General features: G+C 32.7%; 1 protein-coding gene across 1 annotated transcript; it reads right to left on the bottom strand.

Annotated features, from left to right (window-relative positions):
* Positions 1-2,963: 2,963 nt before the first annotated feature.
* On the bottom strand, positions 2,964-11,064 carry LOC147384723 (Tetratricopeptide repeat (TPR)-like superfamily protein). Its single transcript, XM_086425563.1, has 6 exons — positions 9,513-11,064; positions 6,921-7,105; positions 6,647-6,817; positions 5,536-5,736; positions 4,400-4,651; positions 2,964-3,604 (listed from the first exon to the last, which is right to left on the bottom strand). Exons 1-6 carry the CDS (start codon positions 11,011-11,013, stop codon positions 3,140-3,142), a joined length of 2,775 nt encoding a protein of 924 aa, XP_086281689.1. The 5' UTR covers positions 11,014-11,064; the 3' UTR covers positions 2,964-3,139.
* Between the last annotated feature and the right edge of the window lie 10,843 nt (positions 11,065-21,907).

The raw sequence follows: 21,907 nt of genomic DNA, 5'->3' as shown, positions 1-21,907 counted from the left end.
ACTTTGAAGTGGCTACTCTATTCCAAGAATTGATACAAACATCTCCTTTATATGACACGTGGCTTCTCATAGTTTGAAGAATAGTTAACACGTATACACCTTGATCTTAGTCTTCTCATTATGAATAAGAAAATTTTTATTGACATACCAAGAAAGTCTAAGGGCCCTCTGATTTTTAGGGAAACCTCTAAAAGTAAATAAATAAATAAATGTTATGGGCACTCCATGTCAAAGGGCACCTCTTCTCATCCTCTAATAATTTCAACAACTTAGGTGAAAAACGGAGGAGAGAAGGATTGAAGGAGAAAAATGGAGGGAGAGAAAGATCAAAGAAGAAAAATAGAGAGGGAGAGACATTGGAGGAGGAGAAGAAGAAGAAGATGAAAAAGAAAAGAAAAAGACTAATGATAATCTGACGTACTTTTTTTTTTTTCTTCAGATGCCCCCTTACATTTCTTGACGGGAGCAGTTCGGCAGCCCTAAAGTTTGCCAAACATTTTTTGTAAATCACTTTTGATGGGATTAGAAGTTTTGGAATAGGCTGATTTTTTGTGAAGAGATCATCCTCATCAAAAATCAATTCATTTTGAAATTTCTAACCCTAATTTACAAATTGAAAAATCGTGGACCATCCAATTTTTGTAAATCACTTTTGATGGGGTTAGAAGTTTTGGAATATGCTCATTTTTAGTGAGGATGATCTCCTCGTCATAGAGATAATCCTCACAAAAAATCAGCTCATTTCAAAATTTCTAACCCATGTTTTGATAAATGTTTGGCAAACTTTAGAGCTGTCGAACCACTCCCTTTCTTGACATTGTAGTTACAAAATCATAAATATTTTTCTTGTGTATCCTGAAGCAAAGGATCTACAATTCTATGATGGAGTCGTATGGGGGCGTCTGAAAAAAAATAGCGTTAAGTTAACATGACTCATAAGAAAAATAGAGAGAGAGAGAGAGAGAGAGAGAGAGAGAGGAAGAAGAAGAAGAAGAAGAAGAAGAACAGAGACATATCGAAAAAAGAAGAGTAGAAGATTTTGGCTTGTGTTCCAACTTTCAGGATATTATTGGTTCATCAGAAAAGACAAAAAGAGGGTTAAGTTCTTCGGGTGCCCTTCAAATCAAAATGTAAAAAAAAAAAAAAATTGAACTCTGGTCCACCCTTAGATATTGGTGGTGCGTAAATAAAATTTTCCTATAAATTAATATGTAAATATTTTGCTTTCCAAAATCAGTCATGACTTCTTATCTAAGATGATGATGATTATTAGATGAGGACAATGATATGATTAAGACTTCAACAACATTTTTCATAGTCATTAGCATGAAAATATGACGTATATCTCAAATATTCACCAAAATCGAGAGGGGAAATGTCATGGATTTGAAAAAAAAAAAAAAAAAAAAGCCACGTGTTACTAAAGGACAAAGTGGCATTAGATCCTTTTTCACAAGTCTATAAGAGAAGACCAAGGTCAAGCGTGGGGGTCATCAGAGTGAAAAAAATAAATAGGGGTATCTTAACATTCACCAAAGATGGAGGGAAAAGTCAATAATTTAAAAACTAAAGAGCCACGTGTCACTTAATAATTTTAAAGAGCACGCCGCTTCAAAGTCTGCTCTGATTGAAACTTTTTGCACGCGCAAAGAAGAGTACAGAGTGATTGGATACGTTGCTCCCATGTGTCAATCATTGTTGAATATTGCAGATACCGTGTTACATGCCCTCTTGACCTCGGTCTCCCCTGTAAGAACTCTTATAGCAATTCGGGTTACATTAAAATTCGAGTTGTTTTCGATTTTGAATTGCAAAAATCCAGTTTAAAATTCGATAAATGAAAACTACGCAGCATATGCTTCATACGGGTATTATTCATTTTATTTCAAAATTTTGAAAATAAAAAATTCAGACATACAATAGTGATGTTAATAGTGATGGTGATGTTAATGGTGATGGTAATGATGATGATAATGATGATAAAGACATTGAGGTTAGTATTCCATTGATTTTTAAAAGAAGATTAAAGTCAAAAGACAAATTATCAATTTAAAAAGTTAAGGTATAATTTCAAATAAATATTTATTATTTTTTTAAAGATAAAAGAAATATTTATCGCATAAAAAGATGAATTCCTTCAAAATTTTGAAGCATGACTCGTATTACACGTCATAACTTACAAATTTACACTTTGTATTTTACAACATACAAAAAGTGATAGTAGCATTTTTTTTTTCACTAAATTTTATAAACAACAGTAAAAATTGTAAATTTTGTATAAAAAGAAATATATTTTATTTTTTTCAAAATTAAAATTCATGAATTATTCAGAATAATTCAATATTTCATTAAAAAAATAAAATATTTGTGAATTTTAAAAATTAAACAGGAGATTGCTAACAAGGATAAGAATCATTCAACCTCGTCTTCAAACAACCAGCCAAAAACCCTTGATAATCATCATCTCCACAAAACCAATCATCCTTAATCTATCAGATAAATTATTTTAACCTATTCAATCCATCCTTCAATATATCATCCAGTTCAATTTCATTTTCAACCTATCATCTTCAACCCCACCTTTCAAAACCATCAAAATTTTCTACCCAAAATCCCATCTTTGCTCATGAGGTGCAAACCAAATAGAACTTCTAAAGGTTGCAAACCAGGTAATAACCTAGAAAAATCAAAATATAAAAATCCATCATATTTTACAATCCAAAATTCCAATCAAGAGCGTTTGAAGGTTGAAAGAGAGAATCTAGGTAGAAAACAAGTGCAAAAAACTTTACCTCGGCGACAGTTTGGCTTGAGGTTAAAGACAAGGTCTTTTAAGTCATTTTCAATTAGTATTCTAGGGTATACCAATTGTCAAGAAGCATGTCATCAGTTCGAAAACAAGGGGTATTTCAAATAGTTAGCAAAACAGGGAGGGCTATGTCAAAATCACATCCCCTAATAACTAGAAAAGAAAAACTACATGGATTTATACAAATACAGTCTTCTGAATATATACATAAAAAAAATCTAATTATGCAAGCGATACAGAAAACCAGTTGCCTGGTTATTAGAAAGTCAGTGAGATCGAGTGTCAAAATTTTATCGGTAAGTACTATGTGTTGCCACCGTAAATCAGAAACTACACCCTTTTTAGCCGCTTTATCCTTTCAAGAGCACCGAGCTTATCGGTGCTCTCTCTTTTTGAGCTCAAGACATCTCCATCTTTCTCTCTTTCCTCCTCCACCTTACTTGCCAAATCCCCAAACACTGCGGCGGGAACATTCTTTTGGGCGATTTCAACCTTGTCATCATCCTCAGAATCACTCTCTTCTGGCAAATCAATGTCCTCGTGATTTGCAGTCACCTTTCTTCCTCCATCGGGTGTTCGGATCACTCCAGATTGCGACTCCACCCCTGCACTCACAAAGCCAAGTTTTCTACTACCATCTTTAGCAGTTGCATTACCGGTTACGGGGGCAAATTGTCTTTCCAAAGCAGCCATTTCATCTTCGGGGACTCCAGCACGCTTCAGTGTGTCAACAGTTTCCTCGAGGTTTAGTTTCTGGTCCTTTTGCATCAAATACTCCGGAAGGATGAAATGTGTCTGCAAGTAGAAGAAAATTAGGGAATATAAATGTGGTGAGCAAATTTGGGATTTAGCACAAGTGTATGAGAAATGTATCTTAACAGATCAAAAATCAATATAATGGATAAACACAAACATCCAGTTTCCTTCTTTTGGATAATCAGGGAAATCTAGAGAAGGAGATTCTAGGAAAAAAGAGGTTTCGTGAGCTCGTGATCATCCAATTGTGTTCATTATCGACCTAGGAGATATTCCAAGTGGGACCTTTTGAATGAGGGGTCTAGACCTATGTTTACCTGATTGATGTTCGCTCATTCGAATTCGGGTTCGCGATTGGTGGTTCGTCACTTGAGAATGAACCCAGTTCACAGCGGTAGACAGAGAAGAGGGCCTTTGAAGTTGAAGTGATGAGCATGGTGAAAAAGAGATTGAAGATGGCAGATTTTTGGAAGAAAAAATCAAGTTCTTTTTTTACAGGTTGAAGATGGGGGTATTTAGTCATTTTTCATCAATTTATCAATGAAGACCAAGGTCAAAAGGGGCATGCTATCAATTTGAAAATTTAGGGGGATATCTAAATATTATCAACATGGGTATAGGGTGTAAAAAAATTAAAGGAAAAAAAAAAAGAAATTTGTTTGGTTCGCTGCATTTCAGGAGCCTATAGCGAATTGTACCACCCTGGTCTAGAATCTTGGGACATGTGCCAGGGGTTGCAGAATTATCATTATGCTTAAACAGAATTTTCATATTGAAACCATGATATGTTTAACACTAATACCACGTTAAATACAAAAATAGAAATAAACGAACCTGGCTGTAGCTAGCAGAAACACTGCGCTTGATGCGGAGCATCTCCCGGAAAGTGTCCTCGTTACCATGTTGAACCTCGAACTCATGCCATTTATTCCAAAAATCAATATCAGATCGTGGATCCGCAAACTGGGATGAGAAGACGTAAATTGCACGAGAACGGTCAATTTCTCCCAAGCTCTTCTCTAACTCTGCATATTTCATGCACATGGTCTTCACATCTTTGTTTGGCAGGCCAGATTCTATGGCTTGCTGGAAAATGCATTCACAGGTGTAGAAAAGTAAGTGAAAAAGGGTGTCTTTGTACTAAAGCGCAGAACCATGAGCACACACACAAATATACATATGCTTGATCAAAGAAAATTAAAAAATACAATAAAACAGAGAGAAATAGTTGGCACTTATAAATATTTCCATATGCCACATCTGTATCAGCAATTTGAAAATTGCATGCATTGGCTTTAAAATATGAGCACACTATGGTAAGAGAGATCTCACTTATTGCCCTAAATTATGTGTAGTTTTTACTCATGATGCTACCATAAGAAAGAAGAATGAGGTTTAGTGTATAATGATATATTATTCATCATGGCTATCCATATCATAGCATGATCCCCATTCTCAGTGATTTTTATTGGGAGATTTTTTAACTTCATTTATTTTGTTTCTATGAGGGAAATCTCAGAATAGTTAAAAAGAAGAATAATCCCATTAAAGTGGAAACCTATATTTATTTTTTATTTTATTTTTTTGGCTAATACCAACATTTGTTATACCAGATTCTAAACATCCTAACCAATGAAACCTCACAATGTTTACAAAAAATTATAAGATGGTAGAATAATAAAAACCAAAAATGCTAATCTTAATGATTTGTTTTGTATATCTAATATTTGACAACTATATGACAATGACATGGTCATGTGGTTGGTTTAGTATATTCTGATGTGTTCAAGGTGAGAATATAATACGATGTCTGACATGACAATTATAAGAAAATGGGGTGCCCTTGCCACATAGCTAGCAAGACATTGATGCTTGTTTTACTTTCTTGAAAACTTGTAACACAGATTTCAAAAGATAGCAACATGTTTGCAACAGTAAAAGTTGGAGTAAGAAGGGGAAAAAAAAACAACCTCATATATCTCCCTTGTTTTTGGAACCCCAAAAATCTCTGCGGCACGAGCAATGTAAATTTCATACATGCCCATCTTCTCATTGTCTGGGACAGCCTTGGCAGCTTGATCATAGACCACCATTGCACGCTTAGCTAGACCACAATCCTCTTCCAGTTGCGCGAACTGTAGATATAGGGGCTTCACATGTTCAGCGGGTGCCTGATAGGGGTGCAATTAAAAACAAAGAGAACAAAACATAGGATCAGAATCACAATACATACCAAGAAAATAATTAATCATTGACCAAGAAGGCAAGTATAATTCTCCTGTTTTTTATTTAGAGAGCTGCTATTAGCACCCCAACTTTTACTAATTACACCCCAATTAAAATAAAAAACAAGTCAATGATTGAGAATAAGTAAAAGTTGGGAGTGCCAATAGAAAATCTATCTTTTCCTTCTTCTTTTTTTGAAGATTTATATTAGTTAGTTTTAGGATTTTATATGGGCCTAATTCTTATTGTAAACAACTGTTGAAGTTGTTTGGATGTGTTATAATGCTTTGTAATGTTGAAGTAATTACTTGAACCAAACTTTTGTAAATTTTGAATGGTGTGTTTATTTTTAAGGGTGTGATAAATAATTTAAGAAATTGGGGTGTAGTAAGTAAAAGTAGGGGTGCCAATAGCAGCTCTCGTTATTTAGTTTCTTGATTGGTAAATAAAGGCTAGACTACATGAGAAAATGGAAGCTAATAATGAAGTTTCTTGACTGATAAAGGATAAAAAAAATCATGCTAAAAGAGAAAATAGAGGCTGGTGATCACTTTGGGATTGTCCATATATACAATAAAGCAAGCTGAAAATTCCTTGACGGGGAAAATCCAGATGCAAGAAAACCTGAGGAATGCAAGGCCTTCAAACAGTAACAACAATATATTTATTTTGAGAGGTGCTATTAACACACCTACTTTTACTTATAACACACCAATCTAATGTACATAACTGTTTAATTTCAAAAGGGTTGGTGTGTTGCAAGTAAAAGTTGGCGTGGCAATAGACAATGATTGTTACAAGTCATTAGGCAGACAATTGCAGATTATAATTTAGAGGGATGGTATTGCCACAAACCTTTTCAACCGCTTGCTCAAACAACTGTCTCGCTCGTTCCAGTTTCGTCTTCCCATATCTTTTGACGAATTTGGATAGATAAGTGATCCAAATATCCTTGACGTGGGGATATTTGAATATATTAACACCCCTTTCATATATACTGAAGGCATCCTCAAAGTATTTATGCTCCTGGATAAGCCAAAATATAAAATATTCATTGTATATTCATTTAGAGGCCATTGAGAAGAGAAATTATACCAAATTAGTAGGAAATAATTAGGAAGATCCGTACCTCCAGAAGCAACGCATAGTTTATAATAATTTGTGGATTGGCTATCCTCAAATCAAGTATCCTCTGATAAACTGCACGAGTGGACTCTAAAGTTCCCAGGCTCTCCTCTAAGTCTACATAAAAAGTCCATAGCCTCAAAGACTTGTGCAGCTTCATCTGCACCGGTTCTTGACCATCAGAAGCAACTGCAGAAATAGCACAACACAAAGACAGCCCAAAAAAGTTAGCTAAGGTTCTGCTACAGGTACTACACATATTTTGCTGTTATGATTTTGATGTGTCAAACGCATACCAGAAAACACCTTTAATCTTGCTTCAACTTCACAGTAGAAATAAAAATTGTAAGAAATAACAACTTGAGCTATGATCTTGTTAGAAGTCAGGATCGTACTACCATGAGATAGAGATTTATAAAACGATTATATAGAAAACACCATCTCGACTCCTTGATCAAACCTGAAAATCTTTATAAAAAAGAGATTGATATGCCAGATATCCAGCTAAGAATGCTTGCGATTGACAAAAACTCCCAACATTGAAATACATCCTAAAACTGAAAAACTGTGTAAGAATGCTAGTAATTGACTCAAGCTCCCAACATTGAAATAGCTCCTAAAACAAAAATATTTGTACACTGTACTTTGAGAAAAGAATTGCCACACCAGAGATCCTCCAAAAATCGGACTCTATTCCCTTTGCTAACTCTGAATAGAAACCCCCATTTCACATCCTAGATTGATGGTACCATACATTGTAAATTCAAGTTCTCAAAGGGTGAGCCCCATGTCATTATGGTGCACCAAGAAGAAAAGATTTAAGAATACACCCATTGCCTGGATGGATGACCTCAAGGCCTTGGCTAGTAAAATGCTCCAGCTCAAGCCTTAGCACTTGAAAATACTGATGTAGACTACTTGGCAAGTCCTATTGATACAAAATTTTGGATATGAGATTAGAAAGGAACCATGCGCACATTCTACAGTAATTTGGTGAACAAAGTTGCACTGACTTTCTGTCTTCTGAAGTTTGGGAAGCCCCTACTCTTTTCAAAGTTGAATAACGCTTGACGAACCTCTGAAATGATAATGAAAGCGTGTTGTGAGCTCAAGTTTTTTGAGTGACATGGAATCAAGCTAAGGAGGATGTCCACTGCCTACTTGCTATGGACCTATTCTAGAATTGATACAGTCATTCCTTGCAAGAAGTTTTGGAACCAGTTGGACCAAAGGTGTAGTTGGAAAAGAAAGATAAATATTAAGGAGGGTCATCTAAATCCTTCTTGGTTGAAAGTTTTTGAAAGAAAATGAAAAGGACACCAACTGATAAAAGAGAATACATAAAGCTTAATATTCAGTGAGATTAACTTTAAGACGGCAAGTCAGTCCATTGATCTAGAAGGAATTCAGAAGAGTCCAAATAAGAGAAGGGATTCAAAATAGTTCTAATAAGAGACTCCAATCATATTGGAAGGAAGAAGCTAAAATCCAAGATTAGATACAGATTGTACAAAGATGTCCATAGAGAGGAATTTGAAGGTGAAGTTAAAAAAATATTGGATTCCTGCCAAAACTTGTATTGTTTATAGTTTTAGAAACTTTAAACACTCAAACCTTAAGTTGTTACAAATCTTAATGGAATTAAGGACTCAAAACAAGTGCATGTTTAGACGCTATTTGAAAGTTTGGAAATCTTTGGCATTTTGTTTCTAGTGCCAACTGAAGCAGACAATGATTTCCCTACTGTCGTATCTAGATATTCTAACAAGACAAAAGAATCATGGAGGGTGGCTGATGTTGTTAAGTTAGATGCTATTATACCAATGTACATATTATTGCATGTAAAGTAAATCTATATACAAATTCTTACTCACACATTAAGTTTACAAGAGAAAATTTAAGTTTATCCCCTAAAAATCCCATTGTCTGTCAACTTATGATATAATATTTTTATTTATAGCAGTTCCATAGTTTTGCGGAGGATGATTCTGTAATATTTTGGATTGTTGTGTTTAGGAGACAATCCAAACCATCCCATAATTTCCCTAAATTTACAAAAATACCATGTTACTAAATTGCAACCTATATCTACCCAAAATCTCTCTAAAAAGTAGTAGTTTATTTTTGTTTGGGGTTCTCAAAATGCCATAGCTTTCAATTTATAAGTTGGTTAACGTTAAAATGAAGTACTATTAGAAAGGTCTTGTCAAAATGATTTTTATTTTTACTGATAAACGACATATGAAAAGTAACGCTGCTATTCTACTTATCCATAAAGCTTTTAAATATTATCTAAAAAATATTATACAGGGAATCCCTATTATTCATTAAAAAACCAATTGCATTACCATGAAGATGACTAATCTCTATTATTAGTGATGGGTACTGAACTAAGAGAAAGAGTTCAATTCAGTAGATACATTGATGCATTTCTATGGGAGGAGGAAATTTTATTTTATTCTTTTTAGGGGTGTGTGTGTGTGTGTTTAGGGGCGTGGTGTTGGGGGTGTTACCAGTAGAGAATATAACCATCTACCAACACTACAATTGACAAAGAATAAAAGACTACTACTAAAGATCGAATTCCGATAGTTACCTCTTCGTTTAACCTCCACTGAAGGTTCTGCTGTGGCACGTCTCATTAGCTCCAGTGCCCCTTTGAAATTCTTATGCCTCAGTTCCATTTCCGCCCATTCGCACCAAAGACTTGCCAAATTATCCACTGTTTTATAATTAACTTGCACAGCTTTATCAAAAATGACTCTAGCATTACCGACATCTTTATGGTTCTCATACAGCTTCGCAAAAGCAACCCATAACGTATGAGGTTTCCCCACTGCTTTCATTGGGTCAACAGTCCTCACAGCCTCAGTATACGTTAATATTTGCCTAGTTGGATTACCCTCGAAAAGCTTCACCCTCCTATGCCATTGTTCGACATTGTGAGGATTCTGCCGAAGGAGAACACTATTAGCAAGCTCAGGCCTTCTATCCATTAAATGTTCTAATCGAGCCAACCTCAAATCCACATCATTATCATCGTTGAGCCAAAACCCATGAAGAATCTTCTTAGCAAATTTCGATACGGACAGATTGCAATCCAACCGCCCATCAAACTCTTCATCAACAACCGACCCATCACCATCACCGCCATCTTCCTCCTCATCACTCAAATCCAATGTCTCCATTTTCGCAGCAAGCGTACTCTCTTCAAACCGCGAATATGCATCGAAAATCACACTAAAATCCCTAACTGTGACCACAGTTGTCATCCCCTCCTCGAATATGTCTCTCGCCTTCTCAAACAAACCTCTCCGAATGTAATAATCCGCGAGCGATGTCCAAAGCCGCCCGACCTCATCTGTAAATTTCCTAATTCCGCCCCGAATTATCGCATCTACCTTCAAACCCGACACTTCGGTTGCATGATTAGTTAACAAATCACAAAGCTCAAGCCATAATTGATGCTTCGTCTTTCCCTTAATCGAATAAAACCGATCATCATTCAAAACCCCCGCCAATCTCTCCGCCCCCTCCTGCCATAGCTTCGAATTAATCAAAAACTCAATGAACTCTTCTATATGAGTCGGATCGAATTTCAAGTACCGCCGATAAACCCTAAGCGAAGTTTCGATTGGCACCCCCCTTTGACTGACAAAAACCAAATAAGGTCCCCAAATTCGCTCGTGTTGGGTTACGGGAAGAGCGCAGAGAGCTCGATCGAAAGTTCTACGTGTTCGAGTGAGGAGTTTTTGATCTGTTAGGGTTTGAAGGTACATTACCCAGATCCGAGGCATCTTGTGCATCGTGACGAGAGCTCGTTCGAAAGTGTTGTTTAGGGTTTCGAATTGTGAGTGAGTTATTGGGAGATTTCGAACGACTTCGAGACGTTCCCGGAGATAAGCGTACCAAAGCTTGTAACTTCCAGGGAGAGCTTTGAGAGCTCTCTCGTAGATTACAGATCGCTTCTTGAATGGAGATCCGTTTCGTGCAATTAGGTATCTCCACCATAATTTGAGACTGAAAGGGTTTCTGAGAATCTCTTCTTCGTAGAGAAGATCGTCTTGGCTAGGGTAGAGTTCTTGGGAGATCGCCATTAATGGAGGAGATGAGTTGTTAGGGTTACTAGAACCTGAAAAATAAGAAGAACTAGAAGCATGGTTTTAAAACTCGGTTTCGCGTCTCATGTCGCCCAGCCAAGATACCGAGTTAACTCGAACGATACGTCTCGTTCGAGTTGTCTCGCTCGACATTGAGACAATGGTTTTTAATCATTTAAAAAATCTAAAAAAATTCAGAAATGATTCCTATTAAAAAATGAAACAAAAAAAGATGAAAAAAAATCAATTTGGGAGTGAGAGCATAGGGTTTCAAGCTTGAAAATCTATTGTCTCGTTTAACTCGGACGAGATTTTGCAAATTTGCGTATGAGACATCTCGTTTTATCTCGTGATAAGTTGTTGTTTGGGTTGTCTCATTTGTGTCGGACGGGATTTTGCAAAATCGAGTTCTAGACGTCTCATTTTCTCGCAATAAATTTTGAGTTGTCTCGTTTGTGTCGGACGAGATTTTGCAAAATCTCGTCCAAGACGTCTTGTTTATCTCGCGATGCATAACTGTCTCAAATGGGTTTGTACGTTGTCTCGTCCAGCCACAATATCTAGTTAATTCGGACGATACGTCTCGGTCTCGAACGAGTTTTAAAACCATGACTAGAAGAGAATGAAAGATTAAGAAGAACAAGAGTTTCTCTAAAACTAAATTTATTATTATTGCATATTAAATAATGATTAAAATCTAATTAGAATCATTTAAACCCGTAATAAATTTAAAATAAGAATTCTTTAAAATAATACTAAATAGAATTAGAAAACTAATATAACTATAAAACTAAATAGAATAGAAAATTAAAATAAGGATCCTAACACGAGTGATAAAAAACCCTAAAATCCTTAAATCCTAAAAATGATATGGATGAGTGAGAGTTGAAAACCCCTAAAAATTACTAAATTATGAAATGGGTGGAGTGAAAGAGTGACAAAAACCCTAAAATACCTAACTCCTAAAATTTGGAATTTGTTAGGTTTCTTTTTTTTTTTTTTTCTTTTTTTTTTAAATTTTCTATTTGGCAATTTTGCATTCCTCTTAATAAGGAAGATTTTAGGTAAATTTACTTAAAGGACCTTGGCAGAGGATTTGTTTTTAAATAGTTCTTAAGTTTTGGGTGGTTTCTTTTAATAGTTTATATAGAAAAAATTTCTTGGGAAAATTACTTAAAGGACTCTGGCAAAGGGATTTATTTTTTAAATAGTCCCTAAGTTCATAATAACAAAGTTCAGATTCAATTCAGTTGATCCCGAAAATTTCATAAAAATCAGCCCATTCCCCGAAAGTTCAAACCCCATCAAAATTGGTTTACAAAAAAAATTGACAATATACGATTCTTGAACTTGTTTTGATAGGGTTAGAAGTTTCAGAATGAGTTGATTATCTGTGAGGATGATTTCTATGGTGTAATTATCATCCTTACCAAAAGTAAAGATCATCCTCACCAAACAGCCCATTTCGAAACTTTTAACCCACATAAGACAAAACAATTCGGTTATAGTGTGGATTGCCCTTATTAATTCACGGGTGTGCTTTTATAATTATCCAACAAAAATATATATGTGCGAAAAAGAAGAAGGTGACTCACTAGACAATTGTTATAATATTAGTACATCAAGCTCAAATACAAGTCAAGAGGACTATCATAAATAAGGGCATTTATTAATTACATTAGTGATGGTGAAATTCTCACTAACTTAGTAAGGCTAGTTGGACCCCTACTAAGGGTCCTTCAAGGTTGTAGAGCATAAAATTATATGAAAATTTGAAAAAAAAAATTCCAAAAAAAAAAAAAAAAAAAGTCGTTTTTCACCATTGAATCATACTTTAAATTTGGAAGTTATGTCGAAGTTCAGTGGCCATAGCCTCTCTCTAAATCTATCAGACATGAAAATATTGAACCATACATAATAAAACTAATAGTTACATTGTTATCACATTCATCATAATTTAGAACTTTGCAATATGCATTTCTAAAATAATTATTTGCTAACTTTATAATGTGTTTGTTATCATTATTTGTTTTATTTTTTAAAGGGAGGTGGACGTACAACATCGCAATAAAATAACAGTCAGGGTTATTGCATTTTGTGCATATGCAACTTTTTATATGTTGGAAGTCGAAAATTATTTCAAGGGCACCGAATTTAAATCTAGATGACAAAAGAGCAAATATTTTTAGAAGATTATATTATGAGAGTGATATAAATTGTCACAAAAATCTTTGGATGAATAGAATGGCATTTCTTAGATTATGTATTCGTTTGAAGGAATTTGAGTTAAAAGATGGGAAATAGGTAAGAGTACCAGAACAGGTTGCCATTTTTCTCATTACTATTGAACACGATATGAGTAATAAGGGTGCAAAATTTAGATTCATAAAATGTGGAGAAATACTAAGTCGATACTTTCATAATGTTCTTAAACAGTTATTAGAATGTACAAGGATGTTATGAAGTCGACTAACCACGGTCACTCGGTCCTATATACGAATAGAGATTGGTTGCACTACTTGAGGTAAATTTTAACATATGGTAATCATTTTAATCATACAAATTTTATTTTTAAATAAATTTTTATAAGTTCTTATATTAATAAATTCTCACTTAATATAGGATGTTGTGGGTGCAATTTATGGTACCTATAAACATGTCATAGTCCATTTTGAAAATCAATTAGATATTATAGTAGAAAAGGGGACATTCATCAAAATGTATTAGTAGTTTGTACATTTGATATGAAGTTTGCATATGTTCTTACTGGTTGGGAGGGTTCAACACATGGTAAGCAACTAAGTGTTGTAGTAAAGATTAATCGAATGGACAGACTTATTGTACCATCTGGTATGTTAAATGGTAGAATATGTGATATAAAATTATTTATTCTTATTTTATGATAAACTAAAATAATTTATTTTTCCCTATATAAATAAGTACTACCTTGCAGATGTTGGATTTACAAATGTTCCAAGATTTCTAACATCATACCGTAGTGTAAGATATCATTTTAATGATCATCGGAGACGTGTCCCATCAATGCTAAGGAGTTTTGCAACTATTGTCATTCTTCATTACAATGTTGTCAAACAGACAATTGGTTCTTTGAAAAAATGTTTTGCCTGTATAAAAACTATTCTTTTTTTTTTAAATCGATACACAAGTCAAATTGGTTTTAGCTTGTGTTATATTACATAATTTTTTTTTAAAGATTGACCCTAATAATTACTGTTAAGATGAAGATGAACCAAATAAAGAGGAGCATGATAAGATGCCAATTGAAGAAGGACGAATAGTTACTGTATCATCTCCAATATGGACTGAATGAAAAATGAACTCGTCGATCGAATATGGATAGAATATGAACATCAACAATCAAAATATTTTTGTTACTTGTTAATTGATAGATATTATTATGAAAGTATACGAATTAATTATTTTTAATTTTAAGAACAATGTGTTTAATTTTATATTTGATATAGATTAAGTGGTTAATATATATATATATATATATTTTGCATTGAACTTTATATATCTTTGAAAGTTGTTATTGATTTTAGTTGATTTAATTATTGTAGATTTAATATTTGAATATTCATCTTTATATTGATGAAATTGTATAGGGTGGATAAGACATCACAAAATATAATTGTAAACAACAAAAAGAAAAAAAAAAAAATAAAGAACATTGATGACAATAATGAAAAAAGAGCGCAAATAAGATGGAATCCTAAGATATACTATATACTTATAGATGTCTTATTAGAGCAGTTCAGTGTTAGAGGAAAAAATACAGATAATGGATGGATTCGTGAAGTCTTACACTGTGTCAGTAATGTCATTGCAATAGGAATTGATATAGCAGTACATTATAGAAATGTTCAGAGTAAACTCAAGATAAAGTTGGAGATATTAGAGTTAGATGAGGATATATCATTTCTTGATGAGACATGTTAGTTGTCATTTTTTTTAGTTAAGATAATGATAATTTATTACAATTTTACACAAAATCTTAATCAATTTCTTGTATTATGTAATCATAACACAATTCACGATATGAGAATTTGAATAATATTGTTGAAGAGATTATTTGCAATACTACCACGCATGTTAATCCCCACATGTCTCAAATGAATGCATCTTCGGAACAAAATAGAAGTCATTATATTAGTAATCAAGATAAAATTTTATAGAAGTTGGCTGACATGGCTAGACGGATAGTCGTTGCCTTGGAGTCTAGTAATGTATTAAATATAATTGTAATATGATGAATTACAAAAGATGCTTGATATCCTATTGATATTCTTTTGGACGCAATAGATTACTTTTAAGATAATCGAACTGCTAATAAGACCTTTTTAGGGTTGGATGGAACATTAAAAATATCGTGATTGCTTCGTTGTCTATTTAGTGCAAATCATTGAGATAATCGTTACAACTTTCTATTGGCAGCTTAGAATTGCATGAATAATCATTATTTTTTATGGGTTTGAAAAATTGTTATTGATAGATAGATTTTAGTTTCATCAATACAAAACGATTTATGCTATTATTTTGAAATTATTAGTTTCTAATGTGACAGAAACACAATTTTGTTTACTTATAGCCTTTTGTTTGGTTTTATTATATATTATTCATGTCTAAATATGGTAATTTTAGGTACTTCACTGCTTGTCTATTAAAAGTAATTTTTTAATCTTATTTTATAATAGAGAGTATTTCAATTTTTTCACAAAAATGATTTTATCATCATTTTTTATATAGTTATCACGAAATACAAATTAAAACAACACTATATATATATATATATATATATTTTATGAAACTCGAATAATAAAAATAATTTTCGTGAAATTTTCCATGATGTGCTCAAACAGTAGACAAGGATTTTGCTTGGCAAATCATTTGCCAATCAAATGATTTGCCATGCAATATTTTCCCTAGAATCAAACACACCCTTAGTTCCACCACGTTTGTGAATCTTCATCATCAATCCTTTGAATTCACATCAATGGACCATTGATTTTTTCAAAATTCATTATTTGTTTATTCATATATTTATCATAGAAATAGAAGCAACCCCAGTTTCTATTGTTGTTGTTGCTTTAATATATATATATATATATTCAAATCTCATGAATCATTTGATCTATTATTCATTGGAACAAAACAAGAAATGAGTTGAATAGGTTAGTACCTAGTTAGGACTGTCAATGGTCGGACTTTAAGTATAAGTCAATTCAAACAAATTTATGCATATTTTTCTAGTGAACATGGAAAGTGTTGATATATATATATATATATATATATATATATATATATAGATATATATATATATATATATATATATATATATATATAGATATATATATATATATATATATAGATATATATGTGGCTCATATTGAGTGGAACACGTATATAAAGAATATAGGTAGATACTGGTGTGAAGTCGGAGTAGAGAGAGGAGAGTTTTGCGTTCTGAATGAGCCCCGCAAACAAATTTTGTATGTTGGGGGTGCGGGGGCAACGCGCCCGCGGTATGGTACATGGGTATTATTGGAATTTTCTAATACCTATTGTACGACTAGGGTTTATTATAAATTCTTATGATGTAACCCTAATTTTACATATAGTGAAAATTCAGTTTCTCTTTTTTGTGGATGTAGGCACATCGCCGAATCATGTTAAATCTGTATGTTTATTTTTATTTCTTTCTTGTTTTTTCTTTCGTATTATTCATCAAAATTGCCGCATGTAGTACAACACAAAGATAGGGTTGAGATTTAATCTCGTCACAATTTTCAAGGACAACTTTCAATTTTATAGTCTTTCTTTTTCTACTCTACCTTAATTTGAAAGAGGATGCCAACACAAACAAACTTAAGTGTGCATGTATATATAATAAAATTCAACGGTAGACTTCCTTATCCTCCCATAAAGAGGCATTGCGATTTAATCTTCCTACGAATCTCGATGATAACTTTTAAATTTATTGTTTTTCTTCCTCTCTTCGTTTCCAAGAATACCCTTCTAACGTTGTTGCATTCTCTTCTACTCCCTTAACCCTAAAGAAGATGCATGTGGCAATAGGTACAGGCAAACTCTAGTGTATGTAGTAACATTTAGGGTGCATTATTAAGCCCTAGCATGGTGCATGGATTTAATGGACCAAGTCAAATTATTGACTTGAGACGATGAACAAGTTCAATATAACAAACAAGACCTTTTTTTAATAAGGTGGGCCAAGTCAAATTATTGAGACATGAACCCATCTATACCTGGGTAGAAGGGGGGAGGAGATAAAAGGACATATGCATGGTGTTATTATTATTATTATTTTATTTTAAAAAAAAAAAGGAAACTTGTTAATGTTAAAATTTGGCTAGATGTATTTTGTAGAAAGAATCAAAGGGTAAAAATGTGAAATGGGAAGCTAATTAATGTAATATTTAGCTCAATGTATTTTTGTAGGAAAAACTAAAGGTAAAAAATTCAAAATAGGAAACTTATTATTGCCAAAGCTTAGTTGCTTGTATTTTACACACAGAGCTAAAAGATAAAAATGCAAAAAATGGTGGGACTTGTTAATGTTTATGCTTGATTCAATGTATTTTTGCAGACAAAATTAAAAGCAAAAAATACAGAAAATACTTGGTTCAGGGTATTTTCAACAAGATAAAAAAATTACTAATGGGAAAGATTTGACAAGTGATAAAAACTAGCCAAAATCTTTTGAGCTTTTTCAAGATTCCCAACTAGTTGGGCACTTAAATCATCTAACACGATTATAAGACAATGACACGTGGCGAGAATCACTAGTAACCTAAAGTATCAGTTCATATTATTATTATTTTCATAGACAAGAAAAAATAATGAATAATGATTTTCTAACACCCCTCTAAAAAGTAGATTTTCCTTGAGATACACAAATGCACATATTTTTGGGGATGTACAGTTGTGTATCTCAAAGAAAAATCTATGAATGTAGCACATGCCACATTAGGGAGTGTATGTTAGAGGGGGCGTCAGAAAATCACGGCTCAAAAAGAATGAATGTTGAATATATATATATATATATATTTTGTATCCAACAATAAGTATTTAAATTTTTTTTTTTAGAAGGTGGTATCTAAATCTTTTAGAATTAAATATGAAATCTTTTTTTTGTATCTAATTAAATGTCAACAAAATTTAAGACAAACATATCTATATAAATCCCACCCCTAGTAATATAACATGAAGAAATTGTAAAAGATAAGATTTACAAGAAATTGTAAAGCATTAGAGATGATGATCCCACTTGTAACAAGAGATACTATAATCAAAGCACCAATTTAATTTTTGATTTATTACGATCCAATTAGCAACCAAATGCATATGGATTGAAAAACTAAACTTTTAAAATCTGTGATTATTTGAATTTTTAAATAATATTTTACCAAGTAAATAAACCCTAGTAATCATTTACCCATATCTTGCATAATCCATCTTGAATTTATCTAAATATGGAATATCATTGTTAGGGTTAGTTTATTACTAAGTTTTATTCCTTAGTGAAATAATTAAACAATAAAACCAAGTTCTAGAATAAATAAATGCAAGGATTATAAAACCATCTTGCTCTTCGACTTCATCATCCTCTCTAATTGAGGGATTAGCTACAAGTCATCACAGATTCACAAAAATATAAAAATAAAATAAGATAAGTAAAAAAAATAGGAATTTGAATCTACGATCTTCCTTGAATCTTTAATCACTTCATACAAAATCTCTCTTTGATTATAGAAAAATAAAACTAAAGAAAATAAAACCTAATCTTAACCTAAAATTCTCTCGCAAAAGAAGTACATTGAAATAAAGGGTTTGTGGCCCTTTAAATAGAAGAAAATTATGATTTCCGTGTTCTCAAAAAATCCTAACTCTAATTACACAACTTCTAACGAGATGACCAAGTTAATGTCGTTTAAGCACGTAATTCCACGATAATACAATTCCACTGGTAAGCTTACCAGAGTCAGTGCCTTATTGAAGCTTCTAATTTCCAACTTTGGGCTGGAACAATATCTTGGTCTCTAGAGTGCTTTCCACCAGCTGACTAATCTTGGTTCTTCTATCATGATCTCAAGAATATTTGGACCTGAAAATAATTAACAAATTAGTTCTATTAGGCCCACAATTTAATTGAAATTAAATAAACTACTTATTATCTCAGCCTCATCAATAAATTAAGTTAGAATGGAGAATTTGTTAGATAAACTGTGCAAAGGTCTTATATAATTGGACTTTAAAGTCATACTTTTAGGCCCTGATCAATAATCTCAGCGTGAAGGTACTAAACAAAAGATATGCTCACAAAAAATAAGTAATAAGAATGGTAACATGTAAGTTTCTCAAAAGAAAGCAACAGTAAAGATTATATAAAGAATCTACTGGAAAACAAATCCATAGCCTATTAGTTAGTTTCAAATTTTAGTTAGATTTCTCATTAGATCAAAATGTATACTTAGATGTAGATGGAAAATATAAAGATGTTTAGTTCCTTGCTACAACGACTCAAAATAACACTTGAAGAAGTGCTAATGTGTTACTTAAAGTGTTATTTCAAGTCATTTTAGCATTTTCATATATAATCTCAAATAAGATTTTACCATATGCATGAGCATCTTAATTATTTCATTCATTGTTCAGTAGAAAATTAGTTATTTAGATAGAAAATAGGGTGTAAAAATATTGTTCTAGATCATCACAACTTGACGTACTTTAGTTTCCAAGATGAAGTACTTCAAAGTTAGATCCTCCATTGAGTACTTGGCCGTTAAGCAAGAAGTAGAAAATCTCTATTGCTCAATTCTTTTAGTTTCACGTGAATTTTCATGCTCGAACCTTTGAATTCACGTCAATGGACTATTGATTTTCTTAAAATTCACTATTTGTTTATTCATATGTATATCATAGGAATAGAAGTAGCCCTTTGTTTATATACATATATATGGGAAGTGTTTCAGCTAACAATCTTAGGAAGACAAACTGGAGCCAAAACTTTTGTCCTATGTGGGTTAGAAATTTTTGACTGAGTTGATTTTTTGTAAGGATCATCTCTATGATGATGAGATCATCCTCATAAAAAATCAGCCAAATTTGAAACTTTTGACCTCATCAAAATTACTTTAGAATTGTGAATTTTCGATTTTTTATTGAAATTTTGTATATCGCTTTTAATGGACTTAGAAGTTTCAAATTGGTCTGATTTTTAGTGAAGATGACCTCCTCCCCGTTGAAATCATCCTCACAAAAAATCAGCCTAATCCAAAACTTCAAAGTCATAGGACAAATTTTATCAGCCAACTTGGATGGGTTTTAAAATCATGCTTAAAACTTCATATCTTGTTTAATCGATCCACTAAGTGAGTTTTTTATTTTTTATATTTGAGATATCTTAACCTTAGGGCATGTGTTGTTGCTTGTGCAATTTAACTATGAACTTCAAGGTTTTGATTTTACATTTCTTTCTTCTATGAATGTTAATTGTACATCTCAATCGAGGGTGATTGAGATACAACTCACTCATGAAAGCATTTGTTTTGTCAGTTAACGATCCCTGTAATTTGCACGGGACTTTAGGTTACATCATTTTGATTCAAAACTTTAAAAAACGACTATCGATCGAAATCGCCTCTTAAATTCCCATACACTACTAGCTATAACTTAGCAAGCTTCAGAGACAGAAGGAGCTCAGGGCTGATGTGGGGAGTACCATTGAGGTACTAAATGTTGAGCTGAAGTTGTTTGTGGAGACCCTCCAAGATCACACCAAGGGACAATTGAAAGACTAACCACCAAATTTTAAGATTTTAAAATTAAAAATTTGGAAAATTACTTAAAGGATCATAGCAGATGTTTTTCCTTTTCTATTAGTGTTCGAGTTCTAGGTGGTTGCTTGATAGTTCATTTAGTAAACCTATTATTTCTTAATGGCCCCTCAACCTCATCTCGGGTTACACTATTTTTGAAATACCCAAACTACCCTTTTTCATCTTCTTCACATATTTAGGTTTTCTAACGACAATTCCATTCATTTCTGACAATTTTTTTTATTGTGAATGATGGATGGAAATGATATATTTCTAATTGTGAACATTAGATGTATTTTTTTGATTTATTTTGACGATTTATAATAAAAAATGAAGAATATCGTTGAGATTTAAAAAAAATTATACAGTGTCAAGCTTACCAATTTTTATTGTTGAGTTCTACAATTTTTTTTTAAAATGTTGAATCCGAAAATAAAAAGTGGCAAGCTCGACGTTGGTAAAACCCATCTATTTTCGTTTTTTGAGTTTTTTTTACTAAAACCTAACATAACGACTTGTGTAGAGGATTTCAAACCAAAAGAGCCATCTTTGTTCGATTTTCATCCAAAACACAAAAACAAAAACAAAAACAAAAACAAAAAAATTTGAAAAAATAATAATTTTTTACATACATTTTCAAAATATTTGAAAATGACTTCTTATTCCCTCTCAAATCCTTTCCACCGGAATGGAGTCTCTAAAACTCAACTAGTATGCTGGAAGTCCATTTTTTTTTATTTTATGAAAATGGTGAGTTCGAATGGTTAGGACAGTTTCAACAATTCAATTATAAGAGATGTGTAGAGTGAGGTTTAGGGACGGATTATAAATAAAAATTTTACTAAACGGACTATTAAGAGAACTCCTAAAATTTAGGGATTAATTAGAAAGAAATCCTTCCATCGGGATCCTTTAAGTAATTTTCCCTAAAATTTATGATTAAATATGAAACTAGTGAGGGATAGTGTGGGAAGGTGTGACTCGCTCGAGATGATTGGGATAGCCGACTCAAACGGATTCGGAGAGTACCGATC

The sequence above is a fragment of the Akebia trifoliata genome, chromosome 15, assembly GCF_017979445.1.
Source record: "Akebia trifoliata isolate Shusen 1 chromosome 15, ASM1797944v1, whole genome shotgun sequence".
Taxonomy (NCBI): Eukaryota; Viridiplantae; Streptophyta; class Magnoliopsida; order Ranunculales; family Lardizabalaceae; genus Akebia; species Akebia trifoliata.
Note: the sequence above shows the minus strand (reverse complement) of the source record. Positions and strands in the feature narration are given on the sequence as shown.

Coding starts and splice junctions, on each gene's coding strand:
- LOC147384723 (XM_086425563.1), bottom strand. CDS start 11,013: ATGGCGATCTCCCAAGAACTCTACCCTAGCCAAGACGATCTTCTCTAC. Junction 6,818..6,920: donor ACTATGCGTTGCTTCTGGAG/GTACGGATCTTC, acceptor TGGCTTATCCAG/GAGCATAAATACTTTGAGGA. Junction 3,605..4,399: donor TTTCTGCTAGCTACAGCCAG/GTTCGTTTATTT, acceptor TTCTACTTGCAG/ACACATTTCATCCTTCCGGA.